This window comes from Chiloscyllium punctatum, chromosome 1 (genome assembly GCF_047496795.1).
Source record: "Chiloscyllium punctatum isolate Juve2018m chromosome 1, sChiPun1.3, whole genome shotgun sequence".
NCBI lineage: Eukaryota > Metazoa > Chordata > Chondrichthyes > Orectolobiformes > Hemiscylliidae > Chiloscyllium > Chiloscyllium punctatum.
In genome coordinates, this window is record NC_092739.1 from 33424133 (window position 1) to 33439350 (window position 15218).

General features: G+C 41.8%; 1 protein-coding gene across 3 annotated transcripts in view; it reads right to left on the bottom strand.

Annotated features, from left to right (window-relative positions):
* sec24d (SEC24 homolog D, COPII coat complex component) overlaps positions 1-15218 on the bottom strand; it is a 210362-nt gene that overhangs the window by 20618 nt on the left and 174526 nt on the right. For all 3 annotated transcript variants that reach the window (XM_072589129.1, XM_072589119.1, XM_072589137.1), the window contains one exon: positions 9397-9515. In XM_072589129.1, the coding sequence (XP_072445230.1) occupies positions 9397-9515 (119 nt within the window). The remainder of the gene's footprint in view (positions 1-9396; positions 9516-15218) is intronic.

Sequence of the window (15218 nt, forward strand, 5' to 3'; positions counted from 1 at the left end):
GATAAATTTGCAGGGACATCAGAGTGAAACAGTTGAAAGGCAGATTGTAAACCATCACGTCTAGTGTAATAATTGTAACTTTTGTAATAATTAAAAACATAGAAATAGAGAACACACACCAGATCATCAACGCCACACTCACAGGAATCCGATTCACTAGAGAGGAAGAAAAGGATAACCAACTCCCTTTCCTAGACGTGATGGTACAGAGAACACCGAACGGAGAATTCACCACAAAGGTTTACAGGAAAGCCACACACACAGACCAAGTCCTAAACTATGAAAGCAACCACCCCAACACACACAAACGAAGTTGCATCAAGACACTATTCAAAAGGGCCACAACACACTGCAGCACACCAGAAGTGCAAAAAGAGGAAGAGGAACACCTATACAAGGTATTCGCCAAAAACGGATACCCTCGCAATTTCATCAACAGATGCCTAAGGGAGAGACAACGGAATGAGGACATGCCACAACCCAAAGGACTAGCCACACTACCATACGTCAGGAGCATTTCTGAACTGACAGCCAGACTACTGCGACCACTAGGACTCATAACAGCACACAAACCAACAGCCACTCTCAGACAACAACTCACCAGAACGAAGGACCCGATACCCAACATGAGCAAAACCAATGTAGTGTACAAAATCTCATGCAAGGACTGCACAAAACACTACATAGGACAAACAGGAAGACAGCTAACGATCCACATCCATGAACACCAACTAGCCACGAAACGACACGACCAGCTATCCTTAGTAGCCATACACACAGATGACAAGCAACATGAATTCGACTGGGACAACACTACCATTATAGGGCAAGCCAAACAGAGAACAGCCAGGGAATTCCTAGAGGCATGGCACTCATCCACAGACTCTATCAACAAACACATCGACCTGGACCCAATATACCGGCCACTACAGCAGACAGCTGGAACTGACAACTGGAAGCGGCAGAGGCAGGCCACTATAAATGCCGGAGGAAACAGCACAGAAGCGCCTCACAGGAGGGTCCCAAGCACTGAGGATGTCACCTAGACGGGGGACGAAACGTTTGCAAGACAAATTCCCAGCTCGGCAAATAGAAATTAGTATGTTCACAATACCAAATATTTGTACTTCCAACATACTTGCTGAGGTACATTTTTAATGTTTGCTAATCAGCCAATTGTTTAAGCTCCCCAGCCACCTATGGGTAGTTGCTAATTGCTAATCCATTATATTCTGCTTGATCTACCACAGGATTAGTAGAAACTCACTTTGGATTTGGGAACAGAGTTATGGATTCAATCACGATGAATATTATGTTCAAGTGAAAAACGAGCCTTGGATTTGGCTGTTAAACTGAATAATCAGGCAACAACTTGGGACACTGAGTTTACAATTATTTCCAGGACATTTAGTTGGCCCAAATCTCATTCAAGCCAAAGTCAATGGTTTAGTTGAATTTAGATTCATGGGGGTCACTTTATTTGTAACTTCAACTGTCACTCTTGCATACCTAAAATATGGCTACCATTTCTCTGAAACACTTTTCTTGCAGTAGCACTGGTATAACCCCCAACATAGCTTAGCATGTCTTTTTAAGAAGAAAAAGGCTAAGTAGAGGAATAAATGGTTTACTTGCCAGTTCTATGCAAGATCTTTAACGTAAAGTGAGCAGCATTCCAAATTGACAAAAAACGATATTTCAGACCAGTGCATACAAATTCCTACAGTGCTGATGGGCAACATGTTAGAATGTGTGTGTGTTCCCTGCATTTTTGAAGAACACTCTTAAGAACATTGTTGTGACTGGGTGTTACAAATCACTATCAATCACAAAACATTCTAATCTGTACCAAGATGCATATTACATGTCTGCTCTTACTTTACTCTGATTTTGGCTGATTAACTTGGCAATGCAAATTTTTGCCTGCTTTTTTTTTATTGACTTGTAGCTGATCATTCCTCCAAACTTTTCTACAACCACTTAAACACAACATATTAAAATGTCAAATGTATGTTCACAGGATGATTAACGTGTCTCAGCTCAAAACTAGCTAATTGAAACCATTGTAATTCCAATTCAATTCTGTTAGTTGCGTTTTTGCATTAAAACTCATGTTCAAAAGGAAATACTTTTAAATAGTATTTAATTATAACTTCAGTGAAAATTGTAAATAATTCAAATTATGTTACAGGGCTTGCAAGAATGGGATTTGGAACAGTGGAGATTGTGGGATGGGCTGTGACTGAAAAATTGGGAAGGTGGGCAGAGTTTGCATGTTGCTGCTTCCACACTGCATTGTATCGAACCAGCAGAAGGGAAAGTGGTTAATAGCTCTCCTGTTCTCAGATTATTTGAATGACAATAATGGTTAATAGAGGGTGCCTGTATCCCACTGCTGGAATTCTATAAAGAGTGGGTGTGAAGTTTGAGATGTGCAGTCTCCTTACTGGCTCAGAGATGGGAAGAAGATGCCAGCTGCCCTATAAAGAGTTTCCCTGTGCAACAACCCTGATCCCACCACCAAGATCACTCCAAACTTCCCCTCCTCAATGCAACTTACCTGACTCCTAGGTAAGTTGCTCCCACCATACATAATTTACTGCCAGGATAACATCCTGGCCACATGGTGGCTCAGTGGTTAGCACTGTTGCCTCACAGCACCAGAGACCCGCATTCAATTCCAGTGTCTGCACGGGTTTCCCCCGGGGGCTCCAGTTTCCTCCCACAGTGAAAGATGTGCAGCTTACTCAGGTTGGCCATGCTAAATTGCCAATACTGTCCATGGACGTGTAGGTTAGGTGGGTTAGTCATGGAAAGTGCAGAGTTACAGGGATAGGGGGTCGTCTCTAGATGATATGCTCTCTGGAGAGTCGGTATGGACTTGTTGAGCCGAATGGCCTGCTTCCACACTGTAGGGATACTCTGATCAATGCAGTTCAGTAACTACAGCTGTGATTAAAGTATTGCCAATCCTCTAATTGGTGGTAATTCTTTAAGGGATGTAGCTCTCCCTCCAAGAAATGGGAGCCCCAAAGCCAGCTCATTAGTTGCCGGATGAACTTGAAACCTGGTCACAGCTCCTCTAAATGGCTGAGGTGAAATTGCCCTTGATTTTCTGGCCAGTCATGGGGACTACTCTGACAAAATTTCAGTCATTTCTTCTGGTAGTATAAACAGAATCAATTGATGGTTCATTCCCAACCTTGAGGCTTTGCCTCAACTAATGAGAGTTCACTTGCACTGAATCTGCATTCACATAGCATTAATGCTGATTTTCTTGAATTCACATTCTTATGTATTGTCTTGATGAGTGTAGCACAAAAAGCTAATGCATTTTCTCAGCAATAACTAGTTGATTTGTTAAAAATCACACAACACCAGGTTATAGTCCAACAGGTTTAATTGGAAGCACACTAGCTTTCGGAGTGACGCTCCTTCATCAGGTGATAGTGGTGGGCTCGATCGTAATGAAGGAGCGTCGCTCCGAAAGCTAGTGTGCTTCCAATTAAACCTGTTGGACTATAACCTGGTGTTGTGTGATTTTTAACTTTGTACACCCCAGTTCAACACTGGCATCTCCAAATCATAGTTGATTTGTGTGGGGCTGGGATTTTCAAAGTGCCACAGGACTGGGTCCCAGTGCAGCTGGGCTTTGGAAGTTGTCTCAGAGGTCTTCTCATGGCTCCAGGACAGATCTGAACTTTCAACAGGTCAGCAGTGGGTAAGATGCATGGAAACCACTTGGCTCCAATTAATGGCCCCTTATATTGCAGAACGGACTAACTTTTCAAAATATTTCCTGGCAAGCCCAACTAATCATGTGAATGACAGCAAGGTAGTCAGGTACATCGCAGGGTTCAAGCAAGTTTCTCTGGAGGTGTTTTTGTGAGGAAACAGTGGGGCATACCAGCAACAGCACAAGTACTGGCCCTTACTTTGTCATGCTTGCCTCATCCTAACTCCTGGCCTTCGAACAGCTGACTGCTTAAATTGAAATGGCTGCTCCCACCTCCTGAACAATTAGACAAACTAAATATGAAATCACATTTTAAGTTTGGGGTCAAGCATCAGAATTCATCCAAATTTCACATTGCCAATGCCTGAATTGTAAGTCTGGTACTGATTTATTTATGAGACTATCTTAAGAAATGAATATAATCAGTAATACTACAGTATTTTGGAAAGTGAACATGTTGGAAGTAAGCCTAACCCATGATGACATTTATCCTGTCTTGCTCAATTAGATTTTTTTAACAAAATAATATTAAGTAAAGCTTTATTCTTGAAAATTCTTGAAGCAATTAGTAAAAATTAATCCAACATTATATAACATTTCTAAGCACTTAAATCTTTGGCTTTTCAATAGTCGAATGCTCACAACTGTCCTTTTGGTTATTCTAGTTGACGGAAACATGTTAGTTTTAAGTTTATGTTTCTTCAATTCCATATTCATCTACTTTCAAATGTGTACATGGAACAGGAGAACTCTGGTTCCAATACCCTGCAGAAGTTAACAATTCTGTGCCCTTATAAGGTTAGAACGTTGAGAGAGTACACCTGAAGTCATCAGAATACTTTTCCAGAGGCGCCAAAACAAAATTGAATCAACGTGTTAAGTTTGCTTTGGTTGGCTACAGGATTACTTTACAAACGAAAACAACTAAAGCAATTTGCAATAGCTTTGGTTTTTCAGTTATTTGTCATCTTTATATTTGTCTACACTGCGCTTCAGCATAAACCACATTTGTTCATATTCTAATATAACTGGAACCAAAGTAAATCTTATTTTAAGATCCAAGATAAAATATCTTGGTGCACATATAACATTAAAATTCTGCTACCCAGAACTGTTTAATTATGTATTGAGTTGCACAAGCAAAGGCCTCTTGCCACTAACAACTTTCTTGTATTGCTATAAAGAGACACTGATTCAAAACTTTTTGTTTCACACTCAGCAGGACCAGCAGATAATAAATAAAATTTTGAAAGGGAACACCAATTTGTACAACAAGAGAACATGACCTCTGTTTGTGAGTAATGTGAGACCCTTCAAGGAACAATCGCATTAAGCATACACGTAATGTACAGGTTTAAAGTCATATGTAATCGTAGCACTGTGTATGTGAAATGCATGAAGTGTCTGTGTAAAGTATAAATCTTGGTCATAAGCAAACATGGCCACATCATTGGTCTTTGCAGATTGAACAGTCATCTCTGTGAAGCAGAAGTAATCGGTGGCAGCCTTAGAATTGACACCTGTAGGTCACTATTCACAAAACAAATCCAAGGTGCCATAGGCTGCGTAAGGACATCCAGCTGATTTTCTCTGGTGTTGAACTCTAAGTATTCACTAACATGCTCCTATATGCCATTCTTGGTTGATATGAGGGGTGATGGGATAAGGTGATGCAACAATTAGTCTCCCACCGTGTGTTTGTGGCATGACTTCTGCTGTATTTATATGAAAACTGTCCTTATGTCAAAGGTCCATGTAAAGGAATTCTCCGGCCCTCCTTGTTACAGTCCTTCATGTCCCAATATATGGAGAAGTATTCTAAACCAGCAAGGGCTGGGTGCCTTATCCGGATGGTTACTGAGAGACAAGGGCTTCCGTCTGCTGACGACTCAATTACACAACTGATTCTTTGAGCATGGCCATCATGGTGCAGTTGATAGGCATGCTGAAGATAAGGTTCCAATGCTTGGATCAGTTTGGAGGGGGGGGGGGTCATGCAGCAGAATGTGGAAACATTGTGCTACATAATCCCAGCACGCTGTACTCTGCACAATTGAAACAGACAAAGATGGGATATGATGGAAGCTGAAGAGCTGTGAGAGCACGAGCAGTCGACTAAGGATGAGAACATTGAGGACGAACATCACTTTCAGCATGAAAGAGCACGGCAGCACTAAGTGCAACAAGAACAAGAACAATACAGCACAGGAACAGGCCCTTCAGCCCTCAAAGCCTGTGCCACTACATTTTGCCTTTCCATACTGAAGTTGTTTTCATTTACAGCATTCTACCCCTTTATTCCTTTCCTATTCATGTATTATCCAGGTGCCTCTTGAATGCTGCTGTTGTGTCTGCTTGCACCACCTCTTCTGGCAGTGCGTACCAGGCACTTACCACCCTTTGTGAAAAACTTGCCTTGTGCATCTCTTTTAAACTTTCCTCCTCGCACCTTGATACTGTGTCCACTAATAATTGACTCCTCCACCGTGTGAAAAAGCCTCCTACTTTCCACTCTATCCATGCCATTCATAATCTTATAAACTTCTATCAGGTCTCCCCTCAACCTCCTGTGTTCCAGTGAAAATAAACCCAGTCTATTCAACTCTTCTTCATAGCTAAAATCCCCCATACCAGACAACACCCTGGTAAACCTTTTCTGTACCCTCTCCAAAGCATCCACATCTTTCTGGTAGTGTGCTGATCAGAACTGCATCCAATATTCCCTGGTCTAACCAAAGTTCTATAAAGCTGCAGCATAACTTGCCTATCCTCATACTCAATACCCCTTCCAGTGAAGGCAAGCATGCCATAAGCCTTTTTTACTACCTTATTTACCTGTACTGCCACTTTCAGTGATCTGTGGACCTGCACACCCAGATTCTTCTGCATATCAATACTCCAAAGTGTTCTGACATTCACTGTATAATTACCACTTGCACTTGACCTTCCAAAATGCATCACCTCACATTTGTCAGGATTAAACAACATGTTATTTTTCTGCCCATGCCTCCAACTGATATATTAGATTAGATTAGATTATTTACAGTGTGGAAACAGGCCCTTTGGCCCAAGACGTCCACACCGACCCTCCGAAGAGCAACCTACCCAGACCCATTCCCCTACATTTATCCTTTCACCTAACACTACGGGCAATTTAGCCAGGCCAATTCACATAACCTGCACATCTTTTGACCCACACAGATATGGGGAGAATGTGCAAACTCCACACAGACAGTTGCCTGAGGCGGGAATTGAACCCAGGTCTCTGGCGCTGTGTGGCAGCAGTGCTAACCACTGTGCCATCGTGCCGCCCACCATATATCCTGCTGCATCCTGACAATCCTTCTCAGTATCTGCAACTCCAACAATCTTTGAATAGTCTGCAGACCAGCTACGTTTTCCTCCAAATCATTTATGTAGACCAAGAACAGCAGAGGTCCCAGCACTGATCCCTGTGGAACACCACTAGTCACAACCCTCCATTCTGAAAAGCATCCTTCCACCGCTACCCTCTGTCTCCTATGACCAAGCCAGTTCTGTATCCTTATTGCCAGCTCACTCGGATACCATGTGACTTCACCTTTGGTACCAGTCTGCCATGAAGTCCACATAAACAACATCAACCGCTTTTCCTTCATCGAACATCTTTGTCACCTCCTCAAACCTCGATCAAGTTAGTGAGGTATGACTTCCCCTGCTCAAAACTATACTGTCCATTGAGAGTAAGTCCAGTTGTTTCGAAATGCGTATAGATCTTGTCCTTGAGAATCTTTTCTGATAACTTCCCCACCACCGATGAGATACTCACAGGCCTGTAAATTCCAGGATTTTCCCTAGTTTCCTTCTTAAATAGTTGGACTACACTGGCTATTCTCCAGCCCTCTGGGACCTCACCTGTGGCCAAAGAGGATACAAAGATATCTGTCAATGCTCCAGCAATTTGTTCTTGTGTCCCTCAATACTCTGAGATAGATCCCATCAGGACCAGAAGATTTATCTACCTTAATATTTTTTAAAATGGACAACACCTCTTCCTTTTTAATAGCAACTTGGCTTAGAAACTCAACACTTCCTTCTCTCAGGTCATCCTCCACCAATTATTTCTCTTTGGTGAATACCAACACAATATATTTGTTTAGGGCCCAACCTACCTCTTCTGGCTCCACACATCAAATCCCTCCTTTGTCCTTAAGTAGGCCAACCCTTTCCCTGGCTACCCTCTTTCTTTTTATGTATGTATAAAAAGTCTTAGGATTCTCCTTAATCCTATTTGCTAATAACCCTTTCATGACTCCTTTTAGCCATTCTAATTCCTTGGTTAAGTTCTTTCCTAATTTTCTTATATACTTCAAGGGCTTCAGCAGTTCCCATCCTCCTAGATCTTATGTATGCTTCCTTTTTTTCTCCAACCAAAGACATAACACCCTGGTCATCCAGGGGTCACATAACTTGCCATAACTATCCTTCACTCTCAGAGGAACAGGCCGCCCTTGAACTCTTATCAACAAACCAGACACTCAGCTCAGGCAAATGTGACCTGGATCAGCAATCACTTATTAACTGTAAAATTGCTGCTACTCAAAAGGCAGGCAGTCTCTGTGCAGCGTTTTGTTTTGGTCTGATTCTGAATAAAATGAATGTTTTCAACTATTTGAAGGCTTTCTACTACATAAGGGTCTCAGACTGAATAATGTATAATTGAAATGTTAGTCTATACTGGACACTGAGGAAAAAGCAACGTTCCTTAAGACAGGGTTCTATGATAAGATAATGCTAAAGAGTGGGGGTGATCTGTGTCAGTGTATGTCTCTGTATATGTGCATGTGTGTATATGTACGTATCTGTTTGAGTATGTGCCTGTGTAAGTATGTGTGCGCATTTCTCTGTGCTAGTGTGCATATTGAGAAGAGTTGTGGAGAATAGCATGAGAAAACTCACTAGAGATTCATGGATACAAACACACCAAACGCCACCACCCACACCCACACCCACACAGAATGAAACACTTTAAAATTGATGCTGAGTCAATTCTGGTAAAATGAAGCCCACTGTCTCAGAATTCAGCATAAAGGGAAGCCACGTAGCACTGAAGTGAAGAAGATATTTTTCAATCCACTCAGAAGGGATGGAATCTTTGGCAGAGCACAGTGGCTATAGTTCTAACATCCATATATTTCTGTATCATTTATATGAGCTTACTTACCTTAAAATATATTACATTTCAGTAAAACCAAAAGCTTTAGCATTCATTAACTTCTGTAACCGAGTACGTTCTCACTATACCGGTATTACTCATCCTACATTTGTCCAGACAGTGCTTGAACAAGGGCATTTTGGTTTAAGGACTGTTTTGTATAATTGAAATTCAAGCTTTGCTAGCAGAGTGTATGATTTTCATACTAATTACAATCATTATGTTAATACTATTTTTTTGTGAGAATTTAATGGTTTTGTGAAATCGAAGACATGAAATTGCTAAAATATTATACAGCTATTAAAACAAACCAAAAAAAAGTAACAATTATATTGTTTTAATTCAGAAAAGGTGCAATTATAATTGGCAGCAAAACAAAGCCTCTTTCCATTATTACTTAGATAATAGATAAATATCATGCACTGAACATTGCATGTTTTGGTTTGAGGCTATTAAATGTACTCACCTGGCCAGCAGATGAGGGGCTGGCACAATTCTTTCTGTAACAAGCCAATATGTGGGCTGTTTGGTTAACTAGTATCTCTCGAACAGCCTTCAGAGGTTGGCTTAGAATGGCTCTGTATGCTGGTTGAAACAAACAAAACAAAATGTTTAAACCTTGCCAAACAAATCCTACTTTCATGTACCCAAGTAACACAAGCAAAATTATTACATTGAGAATAATTATTGTGTAAATTATATGTGATCAGTCCACAGAGGGTTCAGAAAACATGCATTTGTTTAGTCTTTCCTAAAAAAAATGCTGAAATTATTCAATTCATAGATCCTTCATCAAAAATCTGCTTTCCTGAACTATGCCTACATCCTTCAGATTCAGAGTGTACTTAATTTTGGACATGCAGACAAAGTTACTGCTGTAGGACTATTTGATGCCAAGCACAGAACTTCTAACAATCAAGAGATAAGTGTCAAAAAATAATTTCTTTCATTAAATGAATATTTTGCATCAGTATTTACTGTGGAAAAGGATATGGAAGATATAGACTGTAGGGAAATGGATGGTGACATCTTGCAAAATGTCCAGATTACAGAGGAGGAAGTGCTGGATATCTTGAGACGGTTAAAGGTGGATAAATCCCCAGGACCTGATCAGGTGTACCTGAGAACTCTGTGGAAGCTAGAGAAGTGATTGCTGGGCCTCCTGCTGAGATATTTATCATCGATAGTCACAGGTGAGGTGCTGGAAGACTGGAGGTTGGCAAATGTGGTGCCACTGTTTAAGAAGGGCAGTAAGGACAAGCCAGGGAGCTATAGACCAGAGAGCCTGACCTCGGTGGTGGGCAAGTTGTTGGAGGGAATCCTGAGGGACAGGATGTTCATGTATTTGGAAAGGCAAGGACTGATTAGGGATTGTCAACATGGCTTTGTGCGTGGGAAATCATATCTCACAAACTTGATTGAGTTTATTGAAGAAGTAACAAAGAAGATTGATGAGGGCAGAGCAGTAGACGTGATCTATATCGACTTCAGTAAGGCGTTCGACAAGGTTCCTCACGGGAGACTGATTAGCAAGGTTAGATCTCACGGAATACAGGGAGAACTAGCCATTTGGATGCAGAACTGGCTCAAAGGTAGAAGACAGAGGGTGGTGGTGAAGGGTTGTTTTTCAGACTGGAGGCCTGTGACCAGTGGAGTGCCACAAGGATCGGTGCTGGGCCCTCTACTTTTTGTCATTTACATAAATGATTTGGATGCAAGCATAAGAGGTACAATTAGTAAGTTTGTAGATGACACCAAAGTTGGAGGTGTAGTGGGTTACCTCAGATTGCAACATGATCTGGACCAGATGGGCCAATGGGCTGAGAAGTGGCAGATGGAGTTTAATTCTGATAAATGCGAGGTGCTGCATTTTGGGAAAGCAAATCTTAGCAGGACTTATACTCTAAATGGTCAGGTCCTAGGGAGTGTTGCTGAACAAAGAGACCTTGGAGTGCAGGTTCATAGCTCCTTGAAAGTGGAGTCGCAGGTAGATAGGATAGTAAAGAAGGCATTTGGTATACTTTCCTTCATTGGTCAGAGTATTGAGTACAGGAGTTGGGAGGTCATGTTGCGGCTGTACAGGACATTGGTTAGGCCAACGTTGGAATATTGCGTGCAATTCTAGTCTCCTTCCTATCGGAAAAATGTTGTGAAACTTGAAAGGGTTCAGAAACGATTTACAAGGATGTTGCCAGGGTTGGAGGATTTGAGCTATAGGGAGAGGCTGAACAGGCTGGGGCTGTTTTCCCTGGAGTGTCGGAGGCTAAGGGGTGATGTTATAGAGGTTTACAAAATTATGAGGGGCACGGATAGGATAAATAGATAAAGTCTTTACCCTGGGGTCGGGGAGTCCAGAACTAGAGGGCATAGGTTTAAGGTGAGAGGGGAAAGATATAAAAGAGACCCAAGGGGCAACTTTTTCACGCAGAGGGTTGTATGTGTATGGAATGAGCTGCCAGAGGATGTGGTGAGACTGGTACAATTGCAACATTTAAGAGACATTTGGATAGGTATATGAATAGGAAGGGTTTGGAGGGATATGGGCCGGGTGCTGGCAGGTGGGACTAGATTGGACTGGGATATCTGGTCGGCATGGACGGGTTGGACTGAAGGGTCTGTTTCCATGCTGTACATCTCTAGGACTCTAAGCAGTACTTTCATAAGTCTCATGGGGTGCAAACCCAGGACTGAAACTGCTTCCGGCCTCAGTACTCCTTTACCTTGTTAAGTACAAATTTGACCTACGCATGACAAAGTGGTTTAAAAAATGTTATTTCACAATTGAGCACATTTTGTAAACAAGGACAGCAATTGCTATAAAATTGATGCAAGCAAACACACCAGATGAGTAACAAATTAATCTTTTTTAGGTCATGAGAGAAACGTTTGTCATAATATTTGGGGAATTCCTGGATATTGCATATAAACATACAGATTCGGAGCAGGGAGAGGCCATTTGGCTTCTCAATCCTGTACTGGCATTCATTAAGATTGGATTGATAATCTGATTAACATACATTCCAACCAATCATGGACAACCTTTCACTCCCTTGCTTATGAATAAGTTATCAACTTGGAAAAATCAGCATAACCAGCACATTTATTTCCGAATACTACTTTTACTTTTTTTTTCTGCATTTTTTTCCCCTTCTGGGTTAAAAACATTCATGCCCTCATCTATCCACTCATCAATGAACTCAATCAAGTTTGACAGACACAATTTCCCACACACAAAACAATGTTGACTATCTCGAATCTTTGCCTTTCCAAATGTATTTAAATCCTGTCTCTCAGAATCTCCTCCAACAACTTACCCAACGCTGACGTCACGTTTACCAGTCTTACAGTTCCCTGGCTTTGCCTTGTAGGCCTTCTTAAATAATGGTGCAACATTAGCTACTCTCCAGTCTTCTGGCACCTCATCTGTGGCTATCAATGATACAAATATCTCTGTTAGGGGCCCTGGAATTTCTTCCCTAACTTCCTACGATGTCCTGATGTGGAGATGCCGGTGTTGGACTGAGGTGTACAAAGTTAAAAATCACAACACCAGGTTATAGTCCAACAGGTTTATTTGAAAGCACTCACAAAAGCTTTTGGAGCGCTGCTCTTTCATCAGGTCGTTGTCCCACCTGATGAAGGAGCAATGCTCCAAAAGCTAGTGAGTGCTTTCAAATAAACCTGTTTCACTATAAGCTGATGTTTTGTGATTTTTAACTTTGCGTAATATCCTGGTCTTAGATTCTCCCAAAAGAGAAAGTATCCCTTCTAAACACATACTGTCAAGGCTCTTTAAGATCATGTACGTCTCAATCTATTTTGCTTTTGGTCCAACTTGTCCATGCTGACCAGATATCCTAAATAAATCTCATCCCATTTGCCAGCATTTGATCCATATCCCTCTAAATACTTTCTATTCATATACAGATTCAGATGCCTTTTAAATGTTGTAATTGGATCAGCCTCCACACTTCCTCTGACAGCTCATTCCATATATACACTATCCTCTGCCTGAAAAAGTTTCCCCTTAAGTTCCTTTTAAATCTTTATCCTCTCACCTTAATCCTCTTGCTCCCTAGTTTTAGATTCCCCTATCCTGTGGAAAAGACCTTGTCTATTCACCCTACCCACAGGCCTCAACCCCCAGCCTCCATTGCTCTTGGGAAAATAGATACTGTTTGAAAATTCTTTCCAATGACTTGAAGTGAAACATGAACTCATTCAAAATTCACGCACATATGACAGAATTAAAATTGTGCCCCTGGAATAACCGCACAGAGGCCAGTATCCCGTCACTAAGTCACTCTTTATTTACATGCACGCAGCCCACTGGCTGTGACCAGCCAGATCGGAGACAGTCCATGAAGTCAGGAGGCTCTCTGAATCTCTGGTTTGTGTGTTTTGGTAGGCAGCATACAGTCTGAGAGTTGTATTCTCAAGTTTAAAAAAATTTAACCTATGTTTCTAAATAACTTGTTAAGAGGTACTATTATATCCTCTGGAGCAGGTGGGACATGAATTCAGGCTTTCCGGTCCAGGGATAGGGACACTACCACTGTTTGGCCCAGGTTAACAACCCCGATGATGGATCTCATAGTTAATAAGTTTAAAAGTCACACAACAACAGGTTATAGTCCACCAGGTTTATTTGGAAGCACTAGCATTTGGAACGGCCCTCTGAAAACTAGTGCTTCCAAATAAACCTGTTGGACTATAACCTGGTGTTGTGTAATTTTTAAGTTTGTACACCCCAGTCCAACACCGGCACCTCCAAATCAGAGTTTATAAGATACACCTGGTTCTGATAACTACAGCCCTATTGACTGGATTTACAATCTGGGGCCATGAATCAGAAAGGGCAGCTATTCCAGGTCCCGATGCCATGCATTGTGCTTTAAACATATCCAGTGCAATTTTCAATGAGCCAGGCAATTACAAACGCAGGAGTGGATTTGTGGTCCAATCAGGGACAATGGGTGGCCTCGCAACAAGCAGTGATCAGCTGCTCCACCAGTTGATGTTTATATTCTATTAGTATGCCACCGTGCTCTGAACAGGACCCTGGAAAATGTTTGCCCTGGAGATAGCTAATGGCTCCAGATGTCATGCAGAGGCTTTATGTGTCTGGAGAAGAAGAAGAAGATGACGACGAATCAGGAGGAGGAGGAGAAGAAGAATCTTAAGTTCATTCTACCCCCACCTCAGTTTTCAGCCTGCCAAATTGGTTCATGACAACTTAGGTTGTCACACTGCAGACTGAAACACTCCATTTTGTGTGGGAATGAGGCCACAATAGGCACATTAATTTAAAATAGTTGGCTGCCCACCAACAAGTATTGAAAATAAGTTTGGGTCAGGATCATGGTGGGGAATTGGCAGAGGCAGGATCTACAAATCAGGGATCAACAGATGGAGAAATGAGTCACACTCTGTTTTGCTTCTGAATCAATTTGGGTCCTACGCTCAATCTGGGCACTCTAACATCATCCAAACTGATTTCACATTTAAAGTCATTGAGTCGTAGAGATGTACAGCATGGAAACAGACTCTTTGGTCCAACCCGTCCATGCTGACCAGATATCCCAACCCAATCTAGTCCAACCTGCCAGCACCTGGCACATATCCCTCCAAATCTTTCCTATTCATATACCCACCCAAATGGCTTTCAAATGTTGCAATTGTACCAGCCTCCACCACTTCCTCTGGCAGCTCATTCTGTACACGTATTACCCTATGTGTGAAAAAGTTGCTTCTTAGGTCTCTTTTATATCTTTCCCCTCTCACCCTAAACCTATGCCCTCTAGTTCTGGATTCCCTGATCCCAAGGTAAAAACTTTGTCCATTTATCCTATCCATGCCCCTCATAATTTGGTAAACCTCTATAAGGTCACCCCTCAGCTTCCAATGCTCCAGGGAAAACAGCCCCAGCCAAACAGCTCAAATCCTCCAACTCTGGTAACTTCCTTATAAGTCTTTTCTGAATCTTTTCTAGTTTCACAACATCTTTCCGATAGGAAACAGACCAGAATTGCACACAATATTCCAACAGTGGCCTAACCAATGTCCTGGACAGCCGCAACACGACCCTCCCAACTCCTGTACTCAACACACTGATCAAAAAAGGAAAGCATACCAAATCCCTTCTTCACTATCTTATCTACCTGTGGCTCCACTTTCAAGGAGCTATGAACCTGCACTCCAAGGTCTCTTTGTTCAGCAACACTCCCTAGGACCTGACCATTAAGTGTATAAGTCCTGCTAAGATTTGCTTTCCCAAAATGCAGCACC